Source organism: Macrobrachium nipponense, chromosome 7, assembly GCF_015104395.2.
Source record: "Macrobrachium nipponense isolate FS-2020 chromosome 7, ASM1510439v2, whole genome shotgun sequence".
Classification (NCBI taxonomy): domain Eukaryota; kingdom Metazoa; phylum Arthropoda; class Malacostraca; order Decapoda; family Palaemonidae; genus Macrobrachium; species Macrobrachium nipponense.
In genome coordinates, this window is record NC_061109.1 from 115029001 (window position 1) to 115046625 (window position 17625).

General features: G+C 42.1%; 2 protein-coding genes across 2 annotated transcripts in view; one reads left to right on the forward strand and one right to left on the reverse strand.

Annotated features, from left to right (window-relative positions):
- LOC135217158 (ATP-binding cassette sub-family D member 3-like) overlaps positions 1 to 17625 on the forward strand; it is a gene marked incomplete in the record, with an annotated part of 176909 nt that overhangs the window by 70591 nt on the left and 88693 nt on the right.
- The window catches only part of LOC135217425 (ATP-binding cassette sub-family D member 3-like), a gene marked incomplete at its 3' end in the record, with an annotated part of 110201 nt that overhangs the window by 31547 nt on the left and 61029 nt on the right, over positions 1 to 17625 (reverse strand). Inside the window, 6 exon segments of the mRNA XM_064253286.1 lie at positions 11103 to 11204; positions 11860 to 12002; positions 12005 to 12065; positions 12222 to 12289; positions 12292 to 12382; positions 12384 to 12413. Coding sequence (XP_064109356.1) covers positions 11103 to 11204; positions 11860 to 12002; positions 12005 to 12065; positions 12222 to 12289; positions 12292 to 12382; positions 12384 to 12413 — 495 coding nt within the window.

Genomic DNA, 17625 nt, shown 5'->3' on the forward strand with positions numbered 1-17625 from the left:
GATCGCCAACCCGTGGTGGCGATCGAGCTGCAGGTCTGGACCAGCAATCTCTGTGCGGAAAAACGCTGGACCGAGGACGGTAGTGTCGGTCTCGTGCGTCAGGGGAGCTGCTATCAGTCGTGTGAGCCATCTGGTCCTGGTGGGAGCGACGGTCAGGTGACTGGTAGTGCCCGCTAACACGGTGAGAGCGACCACCGTCCTCACGACGCGCCATGGTACCAGAAAGTAAGTTGCCATATCTCTATATATTCTCGTTCTCTATAGAATTTGTGGTAATCTGGTAGATTTTAATGCATAAATATCATATCTTATAATAGTTACAATGATTTTTATTAAAAATTTTCATGGTGAAACTAGGTCAAAAATGAAGTTTAGATTTGGCCACTGATATAACAGCAAATAACATTTATGCAGATTTTTTTTTTACATTATTCTGTTCTAGGATAATATGAGTTTACTCATTAAAAAAATTTGCCACTTCCTATTTCATTTAGGCACGAAAAAAATGTGAAATTTTGACTTTTTTTTTCTGGCAGTCATATTGTAAATGGTAGATTTAGGAAGGATTCCCTCAATTTTTGTGTATATAGGGTATTCTATATTTTTTGTAAATATTTTTGTAAATTTTTTTTTGTATATAGTACTTAATTTTTAATATACATATCTGTAATAAATATTTAATTTGTAGATGGGTATTTTTACTTTTCAGTAGTGTTCTGCAATAGTTAAATTTATTTTAGAAATTAAAATGAACAGCAAAAATGAAGTAAGTGATTTTTGGCAAATTTTTCTAGGCGCTCGGGTCAAGCTCGAGCTGCAAGTACCTTTAACGGGGTACCAATATAACAAAACCTATCCAGGGTTAAGTTATGCCATGTCAATTATCCCAACCAGACAATAGAAAGTCTAAACTCTCACAAACTTTGCAAAGAAGATTAGTTTCTAGAGGAAATACACAGCTTGTTAAATTTCAGACCCATAATGTAATATCTGAAGAATGAGAAAATTGAAGTTTCTGGAAACTTCTGAGAGTTCTTTATGTAGTAACTGTTGGCTACTGGCCACAGTTTTCAACAGTTATAGTAACCTCCTCTCACTTATTCACACTAATAAAGCCACAGAAGTGGCACAAAAGGGCAAAATGCACTATGTAAAGGGACTACGTCTCACCTCTAGCATAACTAGCCTACCTCCCCCCAAAAAACTTTGCCTAACCTTGCAATTTTCTTAGCTTACCCTATGCAATTACACTTGTAGTCAATAAAACTATATAATCCATTGAAACATGAACAATACAGCCCTACAGAATGTGCACAGAAAAACCTTCAACATTCATATGGATTTCCTTGAGGTGTAGTATAAATCGGCCTGGCACAGCCAAAGTGGAAGGAAAGTAGGTGATAATTCAGAAGTAAATACACAAGGCATAGAAGGAGGAGATGGAAAGGAGGAAGAGCAGTAAGAAGGCTCAGTCAGCTGTAAAGCAAAAATAGACATTCTAATGACTAACCAAAATGGGTTGCTCAATATACCCTTCATGACAGAAGATTTGATGTTACATACAAACCAGGAAGCAGCAGCAGCAAACTGCAACAAGTCGGTGCTGGACAATAAGAAAGTTGTCATGGTTGCTGGCAAAGAAGGTGGAGGCAGAGGGGTTCTCAACATGAAGGTACTAACAAGAAAGATAAATGAAGCATCAAAAGTGAACAAACTATGCTCACTGGGTAATAAGATAAATGCACATTAGAAAGCCTGGAACCTTACAAGAACATAAATTCTCTGAGGCAGAGGAGGCAGCACAAGCAGAAGAACTAACCATCCTCTTCTGTCTTTTGTCTGTAGAATGGCTCCATGACTGCAGGTGGGGAGGCACAGCTACAACTGAGGCAGTGTCCAAGAAGCTTACTTCTTGACTGAAAAGGCAAGAGAAAACTGGAATATGAAATTTAGGCCAAGTACTGGGACCTATGAAGTCATTCAGGAAACCTGGAAAGCAGGCTTCTAGATAAGGTGATTGTTGGATCTCTGCTGCACTAACAAGTACCTTGATCTATAATTCAATGGTGGGAATATCTCCCACATCAACTACAGCATACACTGCTGATCCCTATTAGATGGGCACAGGAGATAGATTTTATTATCAAGGGAAGACAAACTAATTACAAGCTCAACCAGGCACTATATGGAAAGCATGCTGAACACAGCAAAGAAACAAGAATAACAGCCAGCAAGAAGCTACACACAAAAGCCCTCCTTCCATGAAAATTAGCCCCCACATAAAAAAAAAAAAAAAAAAAAAAAAAAACAAAAAAAAAAAAAAAAAAAAAAAAAAAAAAAAAAAAAAAAAAAAGGAATTAACATACACAAATTCAATAAATTTAAATAAAACCCACTAAGACCCTACAATACATGTCCATACAAGAAACCTAAACCTGCACCGCAATAACAAGGTTAGGGAGGCATTGCATCAAGAGAGGAAATTAAAACTCCCCAGGCCTAAATTATGAAAATGATTGTGGCAAAACTGAATGCAATATTTCCATAATAAGTAAAAAAAAAAGATGGAATAACAAAATTGGAAAAGGATCAGTGCTAACTCACAGTAACCCTGTAGGGGCTGATCTAGAGCTGGATCCTGTCAATTATTAAAAAAAAATGCATAAACACACTCATACAAATAAAAAAAATATGCAGATTAAAATTAGCACAATCAATATTACTAATGGAAAAATAATGGCACTAGTGAAAAAAAACAAAATTGCATAATCTGGAAGGTAGTGGGGGCCTCTCAATCTTGAACAGCACAACTTGTGATTGGGATTTGTTACTAAGAAGTACAACAATCCATAATTGATGGGAAAGTAGTGAACAACCTCATGAATGCCCACAAAATGATAAAGATTTGCAGTTAAAATGAAGAATTATGAGATAATAAATCAAAATGGGTTTTAAGGGTTCGGGCAGCATCCCTTTTACCCTAGCTGTATCACAATGCTTTCTCCTTTTTATCTATCCCTTTCAATCTCTTTCTATAAATAGCTGTTCAATTTCTTTCAACTTACCTACCAGCAATGTTAACCTCTTATGTTGGAGCAAATGCTTTGGGTGAGCTCCATGAATCTAGAAATGTGACTTACTGTTTCACTATATGGAATTATAAAAATATATTAACTACAGTATAATCCTCACCATGCAAATTTACTATTGTTTCACCCCCAAAATCGTCTGGCGAATCACTATGATATTCACCATCCCTTTGATTTTGTGTTGGAAAACACAGTTCTGACCACTTATTCAGTATTTTCATCTCACCTGAAGCTAGCATGAACATATAGAATATTATTATTTACATTCTTATTCAACAAAATATCACCTATGAGCTACTTCAAAAATACTTGAATCAATGAGCTGCAAATTTTTTTCATGATCATCATAGCTTAACTGCAAATATAGTCATTGAAATGACAATTTGTCCAAAATTGCATTTTTCCTAAGGTCCTTTTACAATAGGAAGGTACTAGCGGCAGCTGGATAGGTCGTAAGCTTTCGAACAAGGGGTTCTTAACTGCTTGTCCGACAGGCGCGCGCGCGCGACTGGGAGGTAAACAAATCACTTTTGCTTTTGGCCCAAGCAAAAACTGCAGAGTGAGGGGTGGCATGAGGTGGGACTATGTGTAAAAGGACCTCAGGTTTGTATAGTTAGGAAAAATGCAATTTTGGACAAATTGTCATTTGTTCCGACACGGCATACAAACCTTCGGTCCTTTTACAATAGGAAAGACTCACTTCTTTGGTTTGGGAGGAATCTGAGTCTTTTGTGAACAGACTGGTGTTCGCCAACCTTGGAATGCCTCCCTGGTCGTAAGAGCGAGGGATCCAAGCCTCTGTCCGATTGATCGGCGTGTGCACCGCAGGATCAATGGTCAGACCTCTGGACCAAGTACTAAAAGAGAGAGGCAAGCGTATCTCTTCGTACCAGCAAACAAGAACAAGTTCCTATTTGCAAGAGGCAATATAAAGTTATGGTTTGTCTCTTGTTGGCATCCACTTCCCCCCCCTTGTAGTAGGAAGTGGTGGATATTCGCTCCCATCCCTAGTGGGAAAAGGGGGATAGGATGGGGCTCTGTCGAGTAGCTCACCTGCATCTCGTCCTTATCCAGCAAGGTGATGACCGTATCCCTCTACCCACAGGTAGAGGGGGAGAAAAGATAGGAAGAGAAGCCAGTCACTCTCTCATTCACTTATCTATTCTTACAGTCACACCAGGACTCGATGCTGTTCAGGGGCCTGGCTAGGGTTCTGGGTTAGCTACACAACGTGTTGAGCAGCCACCACAGGTCCCAAGAAAAACGATCCAAGGACCTGTGGGCAATATCCCAAAAGGTAGAAGGAGGGGTGCCAGTGGTCTGGTTGTACCAGACCCCTGCCTTCAGGTACCTGCGCCACGGAGAAGTTCTTGTGTAAACTCGAGGGAGTGTACTTCTAGGTCATCTTGGTGCTGACGAAGAGTCTTCAACACTCAGCCTGGGATGTCGAGTTTCTTCAGAAAGCGCGGTCGCGCTTTCACAGGACAAAGCAGCATCCTTCGCATCGAAAGGCGTGAGTCCATTAGGGAGGGGATTGTGAAGGACTCTAACCGATCGTCAGGAACCGAAGGGTTCTGAGTCTTCGCTACGAAGTCGGTACGAAATCGAGTGTCACGAATCCCCATCCCCTGGATGCTTGACTTCGCAGGAAAAGTCATGCAATTACCTCAGAGGAAAAGAAGGGAAGGGAATGGTCGTATGACCTATCCCTCTTGTCGACTTCGTGATGTCCTGTACCCATACTGGTCTATCCGTCTGCAGCGAAGTGTCTCACATTCTCCTATCCCCAAGCAGTGAAGTTCTTCTTCTCGGTAGTGGATAGGACACCGACACTCAATGGTGGTGTCGATGGTATGGGTACTGTGACAAGCCGTTAGGACGAAGAAAAAGACTGTTATGGAACAACCGAACTAAGTCCACAGCGAAATTCGTAACTGACTTGGGCGCTCTGACAGCTGCCGGGCGACTGACTGCGTTCGGTAGGAGGCAAGTTGTCCAAGCACCCGAGCAAGTCACGTGACCTTCGCCTTAAAAGGGTTATGCCAAGAGACTAAAACAAATAATTTGTTCGTCACCGATGCCAGAAGGCGAGGTGATGATTCTCTTAAGGCATGTGCCCAAACAGGCGAAAGTCAATTGCCTTCTAGAGACCGAGGTCCCTGATGGCAAGATATCTCATAGTATAGTTGATTCTAAGCTAAGGAGAAACAACACTATGTGTCGTTGAAGACGAAGGTGTACAGAAAATGCAACCTACGTCTTCACAGCTGAACCGAGAGAAGGATTCTCAAGATTCTGAACCTGTGCTACAAAGACTGAGAATGCTAACCGCTATTCATTGCTGTCCGGTGAGGATCGTAGTTGCAACGAAAGCGGAGCGCTTTTCAGTAATGAAGACACAGGGAATACTGCCTGAAGAACTGCTTCTCATGGGCTGACATTTGGAAAAGTAGAGCTGTCATGTTCGGAGAGTAGGCGATGTCTTCTGACACATCTGTTAATTCGGGGGCGAACAATGAATAATGCACACCTACGAATACGAGATATTTTGAAGACAAACTCAGATGTCTGCAAAAATCATTCGCATTATCGCGGTGCGATGCAGCGAGAGACTAGTACAGACTTCTGTTACCGTGCGGTAAACAGAAAGATGAAAGAGTCCAAGAGATATCTCTGTTGAAAATTCTCGCTATGTCGAAGGCGATGAAATCGAGCGTCACAGCAGTAGATGGTCCTTCATTATTGCGGAGAATCCCCGTTAATCAGGAGGACCTAAGTCCATGATTGTTGGGCAGAGATACGGTTCGATAGTCAATCAAACCAGGGGAGAGAGAGACGTAACTAACCGTGCATCTCCGAGACCTAGCTGATACTGAGCTGCTATCAGGCAGTTCAATACGCAGTAGCTCTCGGTGACTCGTCATCCTGAGTTGCCAGGTAATCCATTATTCCACGAAGGAATGCGTTCGGCTAGAACCATCGAGCATAAAGAATACGCTCGAGCAATTATTTAAACGAAACGGATTTCGGTAAATACAAAAGCTGATTTGGTGTTGTCATGACAATACCAAGTATCTAAAATCGAAACTGATAACTGCTGGGAGGTTGCAGCAACCCCGAGTTGCAGTTCATTAAGATACAATTCGTCTCGGTCACAAACCGTAGAGTTAACTACGGTATGCGCCTACCCCCCGGACAATTCAACTGTTAAAAGAATCATGTCGCGAGGGTAATATACGTAGTATATTTGTAGGTTCTGTACAACAACCTCCATCCTAAATTCTTTTCCCCTCGAGGAATGAGAATAAGGATTGGAGATCGACCGCCTTCGTTCTCTAGTCAAGAGAGTGAAGGAGAAGTCTTTCCCAAAGGAAAGCTTCAATGGTGAACAGAATACCGAAGACGATAGTTCAAGCCAAACTGGAAGTTCCCATCCGTTCTTCTCTATTCCAGGTTAATCGCCTACTGTGAGATACTCTTCTTTCAGCAGCAGTCTTCTTCCAAATGCTAGAAATTACAGGAATTCGAGCATAAGCGAGGTTCCCGATATCGTGTAACAATTATCGGGGATTCTCGCTCACTTTGGACCGTGGTCTCGCCTAAGTGTTTGGAGATCGTAAAAAACTCGAACACTCCGAGTGCGCTAGAAATTCCGTAGAATTCTAAGCACTCTGCAAAACCCCCACCGAATTCGTCAAACGATATCGGCTGGTGGTCCTCTCGATTCCCGTAGAAATCGAGAAAGGGGCAGGATCCCTCCTCAACGACCGGGGCTTACGTCAGGTAGGACCCGAAGGTCCCCCCGGCCGGGGTAGCGCAGCCCCTAACGTGGGGATCTTACAGAGAAATCTCTGTAGGATCCCTCCCCTTTCCCTCGTAGCCGTAAGGGAGAGAGGGAATGGGGGAGGAATTGGATACTGGCTCGCTTTCCCAGCGGAACTAGCAGTTGGAGAAGAAAAGGAGCAGCCATCGCCTTACGGCGATGGCCTCTCAGAGCCTGGGAAAACGTATCGTCAGGAGGAAAACGTTTTCCCGAGGAGGGTACGGAACTCATACTGTAGGTAAGGGTCTGCCGCCACTGTGAACGTCGTCTGGGTGGGGCTGATCGACACCTGACAGGAGAGAGCCGATACCGTCCTCCGGACTCATTCCAGTCCTCGTCGAGGTCAAAACCTCTCAGGGGAGGGGGACCGAAGGGGTAATTCAAATACGTGTCCGAAGACACGTAAAAACGCCTCTGTCGCAGTAGAGGAGGTGGAAGTAGCTTGTTCGACCGGCCAGAACTGAGAGAGCCTTCTTGTCCGGAGACGAGAGACTACCTGGTTCAACACAGTCGGCAAGCTCCGATCGCGGCAGATCCACCGTCGATTTGGGTTCCCTCGTCGGGCCCAAAAACGACTCGAGCCGAGACGTGGCTCTGCTGGTGGGAGCGGCGATCCTTCCCCGAGGTCGTTGTGCTGACGAATCAGCACCATAACCTCGCAAAGTTCCTCTGGATCTCGGAAGTCACAGCATCTTGCAGAGTAGGACCGTTAAGCCCTTCGAACAAGAGCATATTCCGAGAACCTTCCTCCTAAGAGGGGGAACAGCGACAGCCCTCTCGGTCTTTTCCATCCACTTGCGCATACGTCCTGGCCGGTCCAAGAACCGTGTGCCTGGCACGTAGGGCGTCATGGTGGGATCATGAGGGGCGCACTCACGATCACTCCTCAATACCTCGCTCCTCCCGGTGTAACCCGAGGAGGTTTGAAGGTACGGGAGAGGCAGACCTGACGCTCCCCTCCTCGCTCGCTGGCAGAACCAGCAGGCTTGGAGGGCTGCAGGCGATCGTCAACCCGCGGTGGGCGATCGAGCTGCAGGCCTGGTCGAACCGTCTCGCTGTGGAGAACGGCTGGACTGAGCACAGCGGCCCCGATCTCGAGTGTCAGAAAGAGCTGGTGCTGGTTTTGCCGTACCCGATCGCTCTCTGTGAGAGCGACGGTCAGGCGACCTGCAGGCTCCACTGTCACGGTGGAAGACCGGTGCTTGTCCTCACGGCACGTCACGTCGCTGGTTCCAGCCGTGGCTGGCACCGGCGAACGGGGGGACCTCTTCCCAGCCTCAGCCCGTGGCCGTCGTGGACCGTCACGTCCCCGGTAGCCAGCTGGTCGCCGCGAGAGCGAGTAGCTGGTCTGGTGAAAGTCGCGTGAGCGGCTGTCACCAGTCTTCCGCTCCGTGCCGTGAACCTGACGCTGAGCGAGCTCAGAGGTCTGGTTCCTGGCTGCACGGTCGCTGTAGGCTACCGTACACTCGGTACCTCCCGCGAACGAGAGGCCGAGACGGACCCTGATGCCAGTGGCAGAACCACTGACACCAGGCGAGGAAGTACCGGTGTTAGCCGGTACTCCTCTGGTCCCCGTAGTCCTCCTTCCTTGCGGAAGAAGAGACGGGCCCCGCTCCCGAAGGAGCAGGAGGACCAGCGGAAGGGGAACCCGTCCAAAAAAAATCCCACCGAGGTGAGACGGGTCCCGAGAAGCTCCCGAGGGAGACTTTCTTAGGAGAGGGGAGGCAACCTTCCCTTCTTTCTCCCGGCTGTGAAGCCTTAGAAGTCGAAGGGGAAGAAGGAGGCGGGGCAAGCCGACGACGATGAAGAAGATGAACGACGACGACGACGCACCTTCCTCCTCTTCTTCGTCAGCTTTTCCTCAGGACAGACGTAAGATCTGCTATCCAGGGCGGAGCCGGGGCTGCTGTAGCCGAAGCCACAGGGCCCGGACGCACCTGTACAGACAGACCAAAGTCCTGGGGTAGTACACCACGAACAGGGACGACGTCAGCAGGTATAGGCATCTCAGGAACAGCAGGCACAGCCAGCACAGCATCGGTAGGGACAGCCAGCGCAGCAACGGCAGGGACAGCCAGCGCAGCAACTGCATGGACAGTCAGCACAGAATCGGCAGGTACGGCAGGCAGCACCGGAAACACAGGAAGTGGAGCAGCAGCCAGCAGCATCCTGGTACCGCGGCAGGTAGGTCCAGGGGCGAGCTCTAGGGCAGCGGAAGTGTGGTCGCGGCAGCGCGGCAACCACGAGCGGCGGCGGTACGCCCCCTCTCGGTACGGCGAACGGTACTTCACAGCGGCTGTAGGCAAGACTGTTACCACGTGAGGCGAGTACACCAGGTGAGGAGGGACGTCGTCACCTGGAGTCGATATCGTTGTCGTGGTCACCACTCCATGGGTGACCGCAGTAGCCCAGACATAGAACCGCAGCCCCTGGACACTAGTGGGGGCACGCCCTGCAAATCGAAAGGACGCCCATACTCACCAAGGTCCACCCTCGTGCAGTAGCACCTGCGGAAATAACAGTAGTAGTGATTAGTGGGGGGAAGTCCCCTCGCGCGGGGGGGGGTGAGCCCCACACCGAACGAGCGGGAAGACCCCGAATACAATTGTACAACGGGCACCGAGCGCCCTCCCCCGCGCTCGACGGATCGGGCGAGGAGAAGAACCCAGATAACCTCTCTCTCCCCCCCCCCCCCCCCCCCCCCAACCCCCCCCCCCCCCCAAGGGGAAGGGCCATTCTGTGGGAGCTGAGCGGGGGGGGGGGGGGGGGCGGGGGGGGGGGGGAGATTCTCATTCCCCACCCCCGCACAGCACCCATGTACCCAACAATAATAATAAGAGCCCGAGAGCAGTCGTGCCCTCGGCACCGAATGCAAGGGCATAAGGATCAATTCCCTGACTGGAGCGGAACTTGAACAATAAATATTGATGCAATCAATAATAAAAGGAATAACATGAAAAAGAATCTTGCATTACGATTCACTTCACAATGAATAAGGGCTCGGATCGAGCGCATTTGCGCCCTGCGGTACCGAGCGCAAGGGTAAAAGGATCCATTCCCGATTATGAACGGAAACCTGATCCATAATGAATTGATGCAATCAAAATATATATGAAAATGAAAAAGAATACTGCGCTTGCGATTTCACTTCATACAAAATAAAAAGGGGAAGGATCAATTCCCGGGAAATAGCGGAAACATTGATCCAAGTAAATAATGCAATCTCATAAAAGTATGAAAATGAAAAAGAACTGTACTTGCGATTTCACTTCATTCAAATAAAAGGGGAAGGATTAATTTCCGGGTAAGAGCGGAAACTGATCCAAAATGAGTATTGCTACAATCAAAATAAATATGATGAAAATGAAAAAAATACTGTACTTGCGATTCCACTTCTATACAGAATAAGTTTTTCGTGCCGAGCGCATTCGCTCGGCAACGAGCATACAGGTCAAAAAAATATAAATGAAAAGAGCACTTACTTACGATTTCATCTACACATTTTTCCAACCAAAATATAGCTTGGAGCGAGCGCTCTCCCGCCCCCCCCCCCCCCCTTCGGCACCGAGCATACACAATACAGGATCATTTCTGGGAAAATTGAATTCCCGCACTTACGCCTTCGTCCGGCACTCGGGTAATCGGAGGGCGTGGAGAAACCAAGATCCTTTAATTCACAATTGAATTCAATAGAAATAAATATGAAATGATTGTACTTACAATTCAGTTTCACTAGATAAATAGAAAAAGAAAAACACAACCATGCGAAAGCAACGACGATGAAGCGGGCAGAGAGCGATGATACACGTCTACACGCCAGCAGGCCGAAAGCAAAAGTGGTTTGTTTACCTCCCAGTCGCGCGCGCGCGCCTGTCGGACAAGCAGTTAACTACCGAACCCCTTGTTCGAAAGCTTACGACCTATCCAGCTGCCGCTAGTACCTTCCTATTGTAAAAGGACCGAAGGTTTGTATGCCGTGTCGGAACAAACTAATTCTATTACAAATTTTAGAGCCAAAATTATATTTTGTGGTAAGGACTTCATGCAATATACAATGAAGTTATTCCAATACTGAATAAAGGTATAATTAAATGTATAGACTAAAGGACTAAGAGCTTCAATACAATACAGAAATGAATTATTATTATATAGAATTTTAACTAAATGTGCAACCTCTAAAAATTACTAACCTGATCTCGTAGAGTTCCCAAAGTCATGTATGGTCTTTGTGGAATATAAAACAGCTTACCAGCACTTGGCTTTGTCAAACTTCCTCCAAATACTGGCCAAAGCTGAAAGACAAGATGTGTATAAGGTGCCTTCAAAACATCTAAATTCAATTTTAAGACTGAAAAATGTAAACAGCAACCCTTCCACTGAATATAAGGAGGTATTTCACCCCCCAAAAAATGCATAACAGCATCTGTGACCTAATATTACATGTATATAAATACTCTATGAAATACTATTAAATACATGGAAATGAAGTTGAGAGGACTAAACTCTGAGACATGCAATTCAAACTGCAAAAATTATCTCAACACTTAATTCCGAGCTGAAAAGCAAAGGAAATTAATACAATATGTTTGCTCAATTTTTTTCAAGTACAGTTGTTTTAAGTTCAGAACATCTGTGTACAGCACTGCCCTGAAGGAAAACCCCACAACAATCAGTCAAGTAACATGAAAAAGCTGATGTAAATAAAAGTTTAAAAGAATAATACCACAAGTTCCCTCTCAAAAAACGAAAGAACAAAAAAATCTTGTCAGACCTCTTTAGCCACTTCCTGTGAATCATTCTGGCTTTAACAAGGCAATGTTAGCAAATTTTTTATCATTCAGAGGCAATAAATTTTCAGCATGTTAAAATGAAACCCTAGATCTATTGTATAAAGCATTTGTTTTGTGTATATCATTTTAATTGCAATCTATCATACGATATACCTACCCCTCCTAGAATCCTAAAGAGTGAAGATTTTCCACAACCATTAGGCCCACATACTAAAACATTCTGCCCAGCATGGACCTCGAAGTTTAGTTCCTTTACCAGCACATCTCCATTCGGAGTAACCAATGGAACCTTCTCAAACCGATAACATTATCTTCGCATATGACTTTGCCTGAATTTGCAATCAAGGGCTTACATCACAGCACCTGAAAAGTGCAAAAGTATGTAAGGCAATGACTTGTGACAGTATGAAAAAAGTTTGTTTTTAATTTGTATGAACAAATGGTATTTGGCTAAAAGAGTCACTCTCACATTAAAAGAATTCTTATCCTGATAGAAGATAGATTATTTGATCTCTTTACTTACCATTTTTCGAGTTTGTTGTCTAACATCGTTCGTTGATATGTTCCTGCATTCAGGTCACTCAGACAGTAATAAGCTCCTGAACTCTAGAAGTGAACCCAGCTAGTCTTGTCAATTCTCTCCCTGCTAAAACAAGTCTACCAATTGCTTCAGCAAGTTTTCACTAACATTCTACCACTTCTATAATAATCCTGCAATTAAAAATTTCAAGTTGAAATACTGAAAAACATAACACACATTCAAGGGTAACGGGTCATGAGATACATTAATAACATTGCATACTTACTAACTAATCTTAAAGATTAATCAATTGCTACATGAAGACTGGTGCTTTCTGAAGATGAATGGTTGCAATTCTTTGACAAAATGAGAGTGGAAACAAGTAGTACTAATAAGACTGTACGCACACAAAAATTGGGGAATATGACTTGGGAAATATTTTTGACAGCAGTCTCTTGTTTCAGATATACATAAACATGAAAATTAGCATAAAATATAAGCAATATTGTTTTCTAATTTCTAAATAAATTTTGTTGTAAAAAATTAAGAAAAGTTGTTACATATTTGTTCCTCATAAATGTCAACAGGGTACAGTATACATATTCAAATTTCTTGCACAGTTAAAGATACTTTATTATTCTAATAACAAATATCTTTTGCATGGCTCTTCACACATGTAAAGTGCTCCCCCACTTTTCCGCGGTATTAGGCTCTAGAACCTGCTGCAGAAATGCAAAAACACTGGAAATACAAAAATCCCCTCTAACAAATACTTATAACTGGCTTATAACTTCAAATACCCAGTATCCCATAGGTAAGTGCTTATAACTGTCTATTTTTATCATTTCACTGCTTAATTTGATAGTTCAAACAAAAATCTACCTTAAATTATCATACTAAAACAATTTAATATAATTTCAAACAAAAGTACACCCAAACAATCATCCCAAAACATTTAAATAAATCTGTCTTATAGAATGTTTGACAACTAATCAAGTTATCCTTGTACTGTATACTTGAACCATTTTCTCTCATAGCATTGAAGTATTAATCCTTGTAAAATTATCACTAATTCACTTTTTATCCCTAATTTACTTTTTTTTATACTGTATTTTTTCATATTGTGTAAATACTGATTTTTATGATAAAAATTATTTGCAGCATACTGTACTTATAATGTAGTTATATATCTATAAAGCTCATTCCAAGTTGGGCTCTGAACTGGGCATACAGTAGGGCCTTGATAATCGCGGGGGATAGGGCCCAGAACCCCCCTTGATAAGTAAATACCCATGTTATCCTGGTACTCCCCTCAAAAATTGCTAAAAACTGCCTACTTTAATAGTTAACCCACCCAAGACCACTATTCCAATGTTTATATCTGCCTACTTTAGTTCAAACACCAAATATGTCTTCAACTATCACCTTAAACTAAATTCAAGATAGTTTCAAAGTTATTTTACAACATTAGCCTTAAAAATATAATGTAGTATACGTGCTACTGTACATATGTAGCCTACTAGCCTGTGGATTACAGCTAGAAGCCTACATGTGCATGCTCATGTGGGCCTCTTTTCTTCACAACACATGTTAATATATTACACATAATAACCTTCATCAGACGTTTAGGCTTCTTTCCCATGAGAGTAAAAGAATCTGGGCTTTTGGATGCCACATAATTAACTCGTTCATATGGGTACAATTTAAAGAACGCGGCAAACACGACTTCAAATAACAACATAAAACGTGGGCAGGCCAGTGTTGCCAAATGGGAATGGCAATTTCCTGCTAGATTTTGCTCCATAAAGTGCTAAGAAATTCACATCATAAACAACAATGACACCCAGCCAATTTCAACCGATTGCTCTCTTTTTCGATTCAAACATGATTCTAACATACACAGTGTACTTGTACATTACGTTACATGATTCCTAATAATTTCGAAACCTATTCTGTTCAGTTCCTGAAAATGGCTTTGCAAGATTTTGTTCTTTTTCTTACATGATATATCAAACAGTAGAATAAAAAGAAATATCAAACTTAACATTACAAGGTTTTGATGTCAAAATACGTAAGCTACAGTATTTGAAAACAAATGCAAGTTTCCTTGCCAGATGCTGGATTGAAAATTTTCTTGCCAATTACCTCAAGAAAATGAAAGCTAGCATTAAAAATGCAAAATTGGTAACACTGGACTCAACAGATCCGTGTTAGTAGTACAAATGATAGTTATTATATCATTAAAAATATCAAAATAAACGAAGTCGCAAAGCCGATTCTATTCATGATTTTCAAAAATTGTAGCCTAAAAGGAAAACTTTTTGTTTTTTTCATCGTGCCACAAACCCAACAATGCAGAGTGCATTATGATCATTCTAAATGAATGTTACGTATATTCCCAAACATTATTACTACCATGACTAGTAGGTACGATTACAATTTCGAAACATAATCTTGCTGTGAACACTACCTTAATTTGATTTTCATATATGTATGTACATTTTGTCAGCTGGCTGGCTTCGCAGAGATAAAAGTTGATTTCACTGATATGAAATTATTCCACGAATAGCCTTTTTATTATGAAGATATGACGATAATATAAAGGTAAAAAAAAAAAAAAAAAAAAAAAAATCCCCCTCATTTTGGGACCACCTTGACGTGGTGAGGGGCTCTCGAACCTCAGGAATCTCTTCCCAGGTTCGAACCCAAGAGTCCCATATGACATTATATATTTTCGAGTAAACTTATGTGGACCTTTCCATTTTTTGCCAAAATTTTTGAAAGCAAATAAATGAGAAAACATATCATGGCTTAACGTGGAGTTAAATCCGAAGCTAAATAGTGAGAACTGTGGTAGATCCATCATCTACCCGACAATGTTCGGACGCTGTTTTTCAGGCGGACTATTCTGTGGAGCTGGACCACGGATTCCAGGGGGGCCCCCCTGGTTTCTAGGATAGAACTCTCGGCATTCTATCCAGTTTGCCCATAATGTGATTAGGATGGGGATAATTGTATTAACATAATACTCTTAGTCCTAGCAGCGGGTTCTGCTTACACTTGGGGCCCATACTAATCATGTTATGCCATCCCCTTTTGGGGTAGGGTAGGGATGCGGACATTTGGGAGTCCTTTCTCACTTGTGCCTTTGGCAGAAAATTTAACTTCGCGAAGGGCCATGATATCTTTTCTTTTGAATTTGAATGTGTGTGTGTGTGTGTGTGTGTGTGTGTGTGTGTGTGTGTGTGTGTGTGTAAAAACTCAAAATTTATGAACTGTGAAATAAATGATTTGAGTACCCCTGGGCCCCATGATGGAAAAACTACGGCACAGTTGATGACCATTGGCACGTCACTCCCGATTTCCTAGGTACTGCCACAAGTAGTGAAAGTACTATAAAAGATACAAGGAACACCCTGTTCCAAGTAAGCAGCAGAGAAACCAAATAGAGTGCATAAATAACAAAGAACAACAAAAAATAAAAAATAAATTGGTAAACTCCAATATCGTAACAATGGAACCATATATGATGAACAATAATTCTGATTAGAGACAAATAATCCTCTCAGCAATACAGAAAAATATAAAAATCATAATAGACAAGCAACATACATAAAACAAGGACCAAAAAGAAACAAAAATTACCGACTTAATCCCACATTGGTACATTTTGATGACCTCTTTGGACCAGATAATTGGTCAAGATTTCTAGTCCTCAAAGCTGACAACAAAATCTCAGCAGCGATGCTAGAAACAAATTACTTAACATATATCCAACACAAGACATGGAAGAGCACACATCAAGGACAATGAATGGCTTATCCAAGTAACCAATAAAAGCAGTCCACTGCCTTTTTAAGTATAACAGAAATAATAATATAAAGGTAATAATTACAAGCCATGAAACATTGAATTATGTACAGGGTACAGTCATCCTACCCAATAGCGAGCAGGAGCTTCCTTCAAAACAACTATTGCTAGACTCCCTAAAATTGAGATATAACAATATCCACGATTTAGAAATATACTCTATTTCAAGTAGGAAAGATAAAAGTAAAAATATCAACATTGCCAAAATAAAATTTACAGGCCAAGACTTACCATTTAAATAAAATTCTTGGACAAAATAGAGAAGTTCGTCCTTTTTGTTCCTAAACCATTACATGTACACAGTGCTCAAGGTATGGACCACACTACAAAATATGCCGTAATAAAGCTATATGTGCAGTCTGTGCATCATATGACCATACCACTAATTGGAACTGTAACAATCAAAATGTATTAATTGTGGACTAGCCCATCACGCAAAATCTAAGGAGTGTTCATTTTACCAATATAACCAAAACAAAATTCAGTTGTTAATAATAGGACAGGAATGTCCAGTCATGGAAGCCAGACTTGAGCTAAAAGTAAGAGGCGTTTAACATCCATCCAAAACCCCCACCTTTTCAAATGTGACTAAAAATCAAGACATCAAACAGCACAATGACAAACAAGATAGTATAAAACATGGAAACTGGATTCATACCAATAATACTGAAACCCAAAATAAAAGTGATATTACAACAACCAATACCACCACCAACATAGATGATTCAGTTATCCATGGAAAAGAACTTCCAATAGGAAGAAGAATTAATAATGATGATTAATCGAACTGGCAAAAAGAAAAGAATTCTAGCAAAGAACCCCACCTAAGGGAAAAAAAGTAAATATTGAAAATTACAATCAATCCAGAGAGACTCCAACTACACCAGGAGAACATTTTAAAAAAGATATTAACTAACCTCATCACAAGTGGAAATACACAATTACCCTCAATCTCAATCAAACAGCCAACATCTGGACAGTAAAGATCACTCTTTACAATTTCCATCAATAATACTAATGAAAATCATACCATTAAACCAAACCAAAATATAACTATCACCCCCCAACCAATCCACAAGACCGAAATATCCCATTAACAACACAAACAAATAACCCTCAAACCAACAGTCCTTATCACTACAGAAAAGGAACAATAGAATTACAAAACCAGAAATTTCTAAAGCTAGACCAAAAACTTCTGAACCAATAATAACATTACCAAACATGCTTCATCTTGTGGTTGTAATGAATGCTTTGTAAGTACATATAACCAACTAACTACCAAGACAGAGGACACAGTACGAAATTGTATTGACCAATTTTACAAACAAATTAAGGAGGTGCCCTTTAAAACACACCAACTGAGAACGAATAATGTTTCTGAATCCTTAAAATACAAAAAGGAAGGAAATTATAAAATCAAAATAGGACTATTAATATTCAACTATGAAAAACAAACAACTGCAGAATCTAATAACCGCAAAATACAAAATACAACGAAAAAATTAAAAAACCACAAATAAATTCAAAATG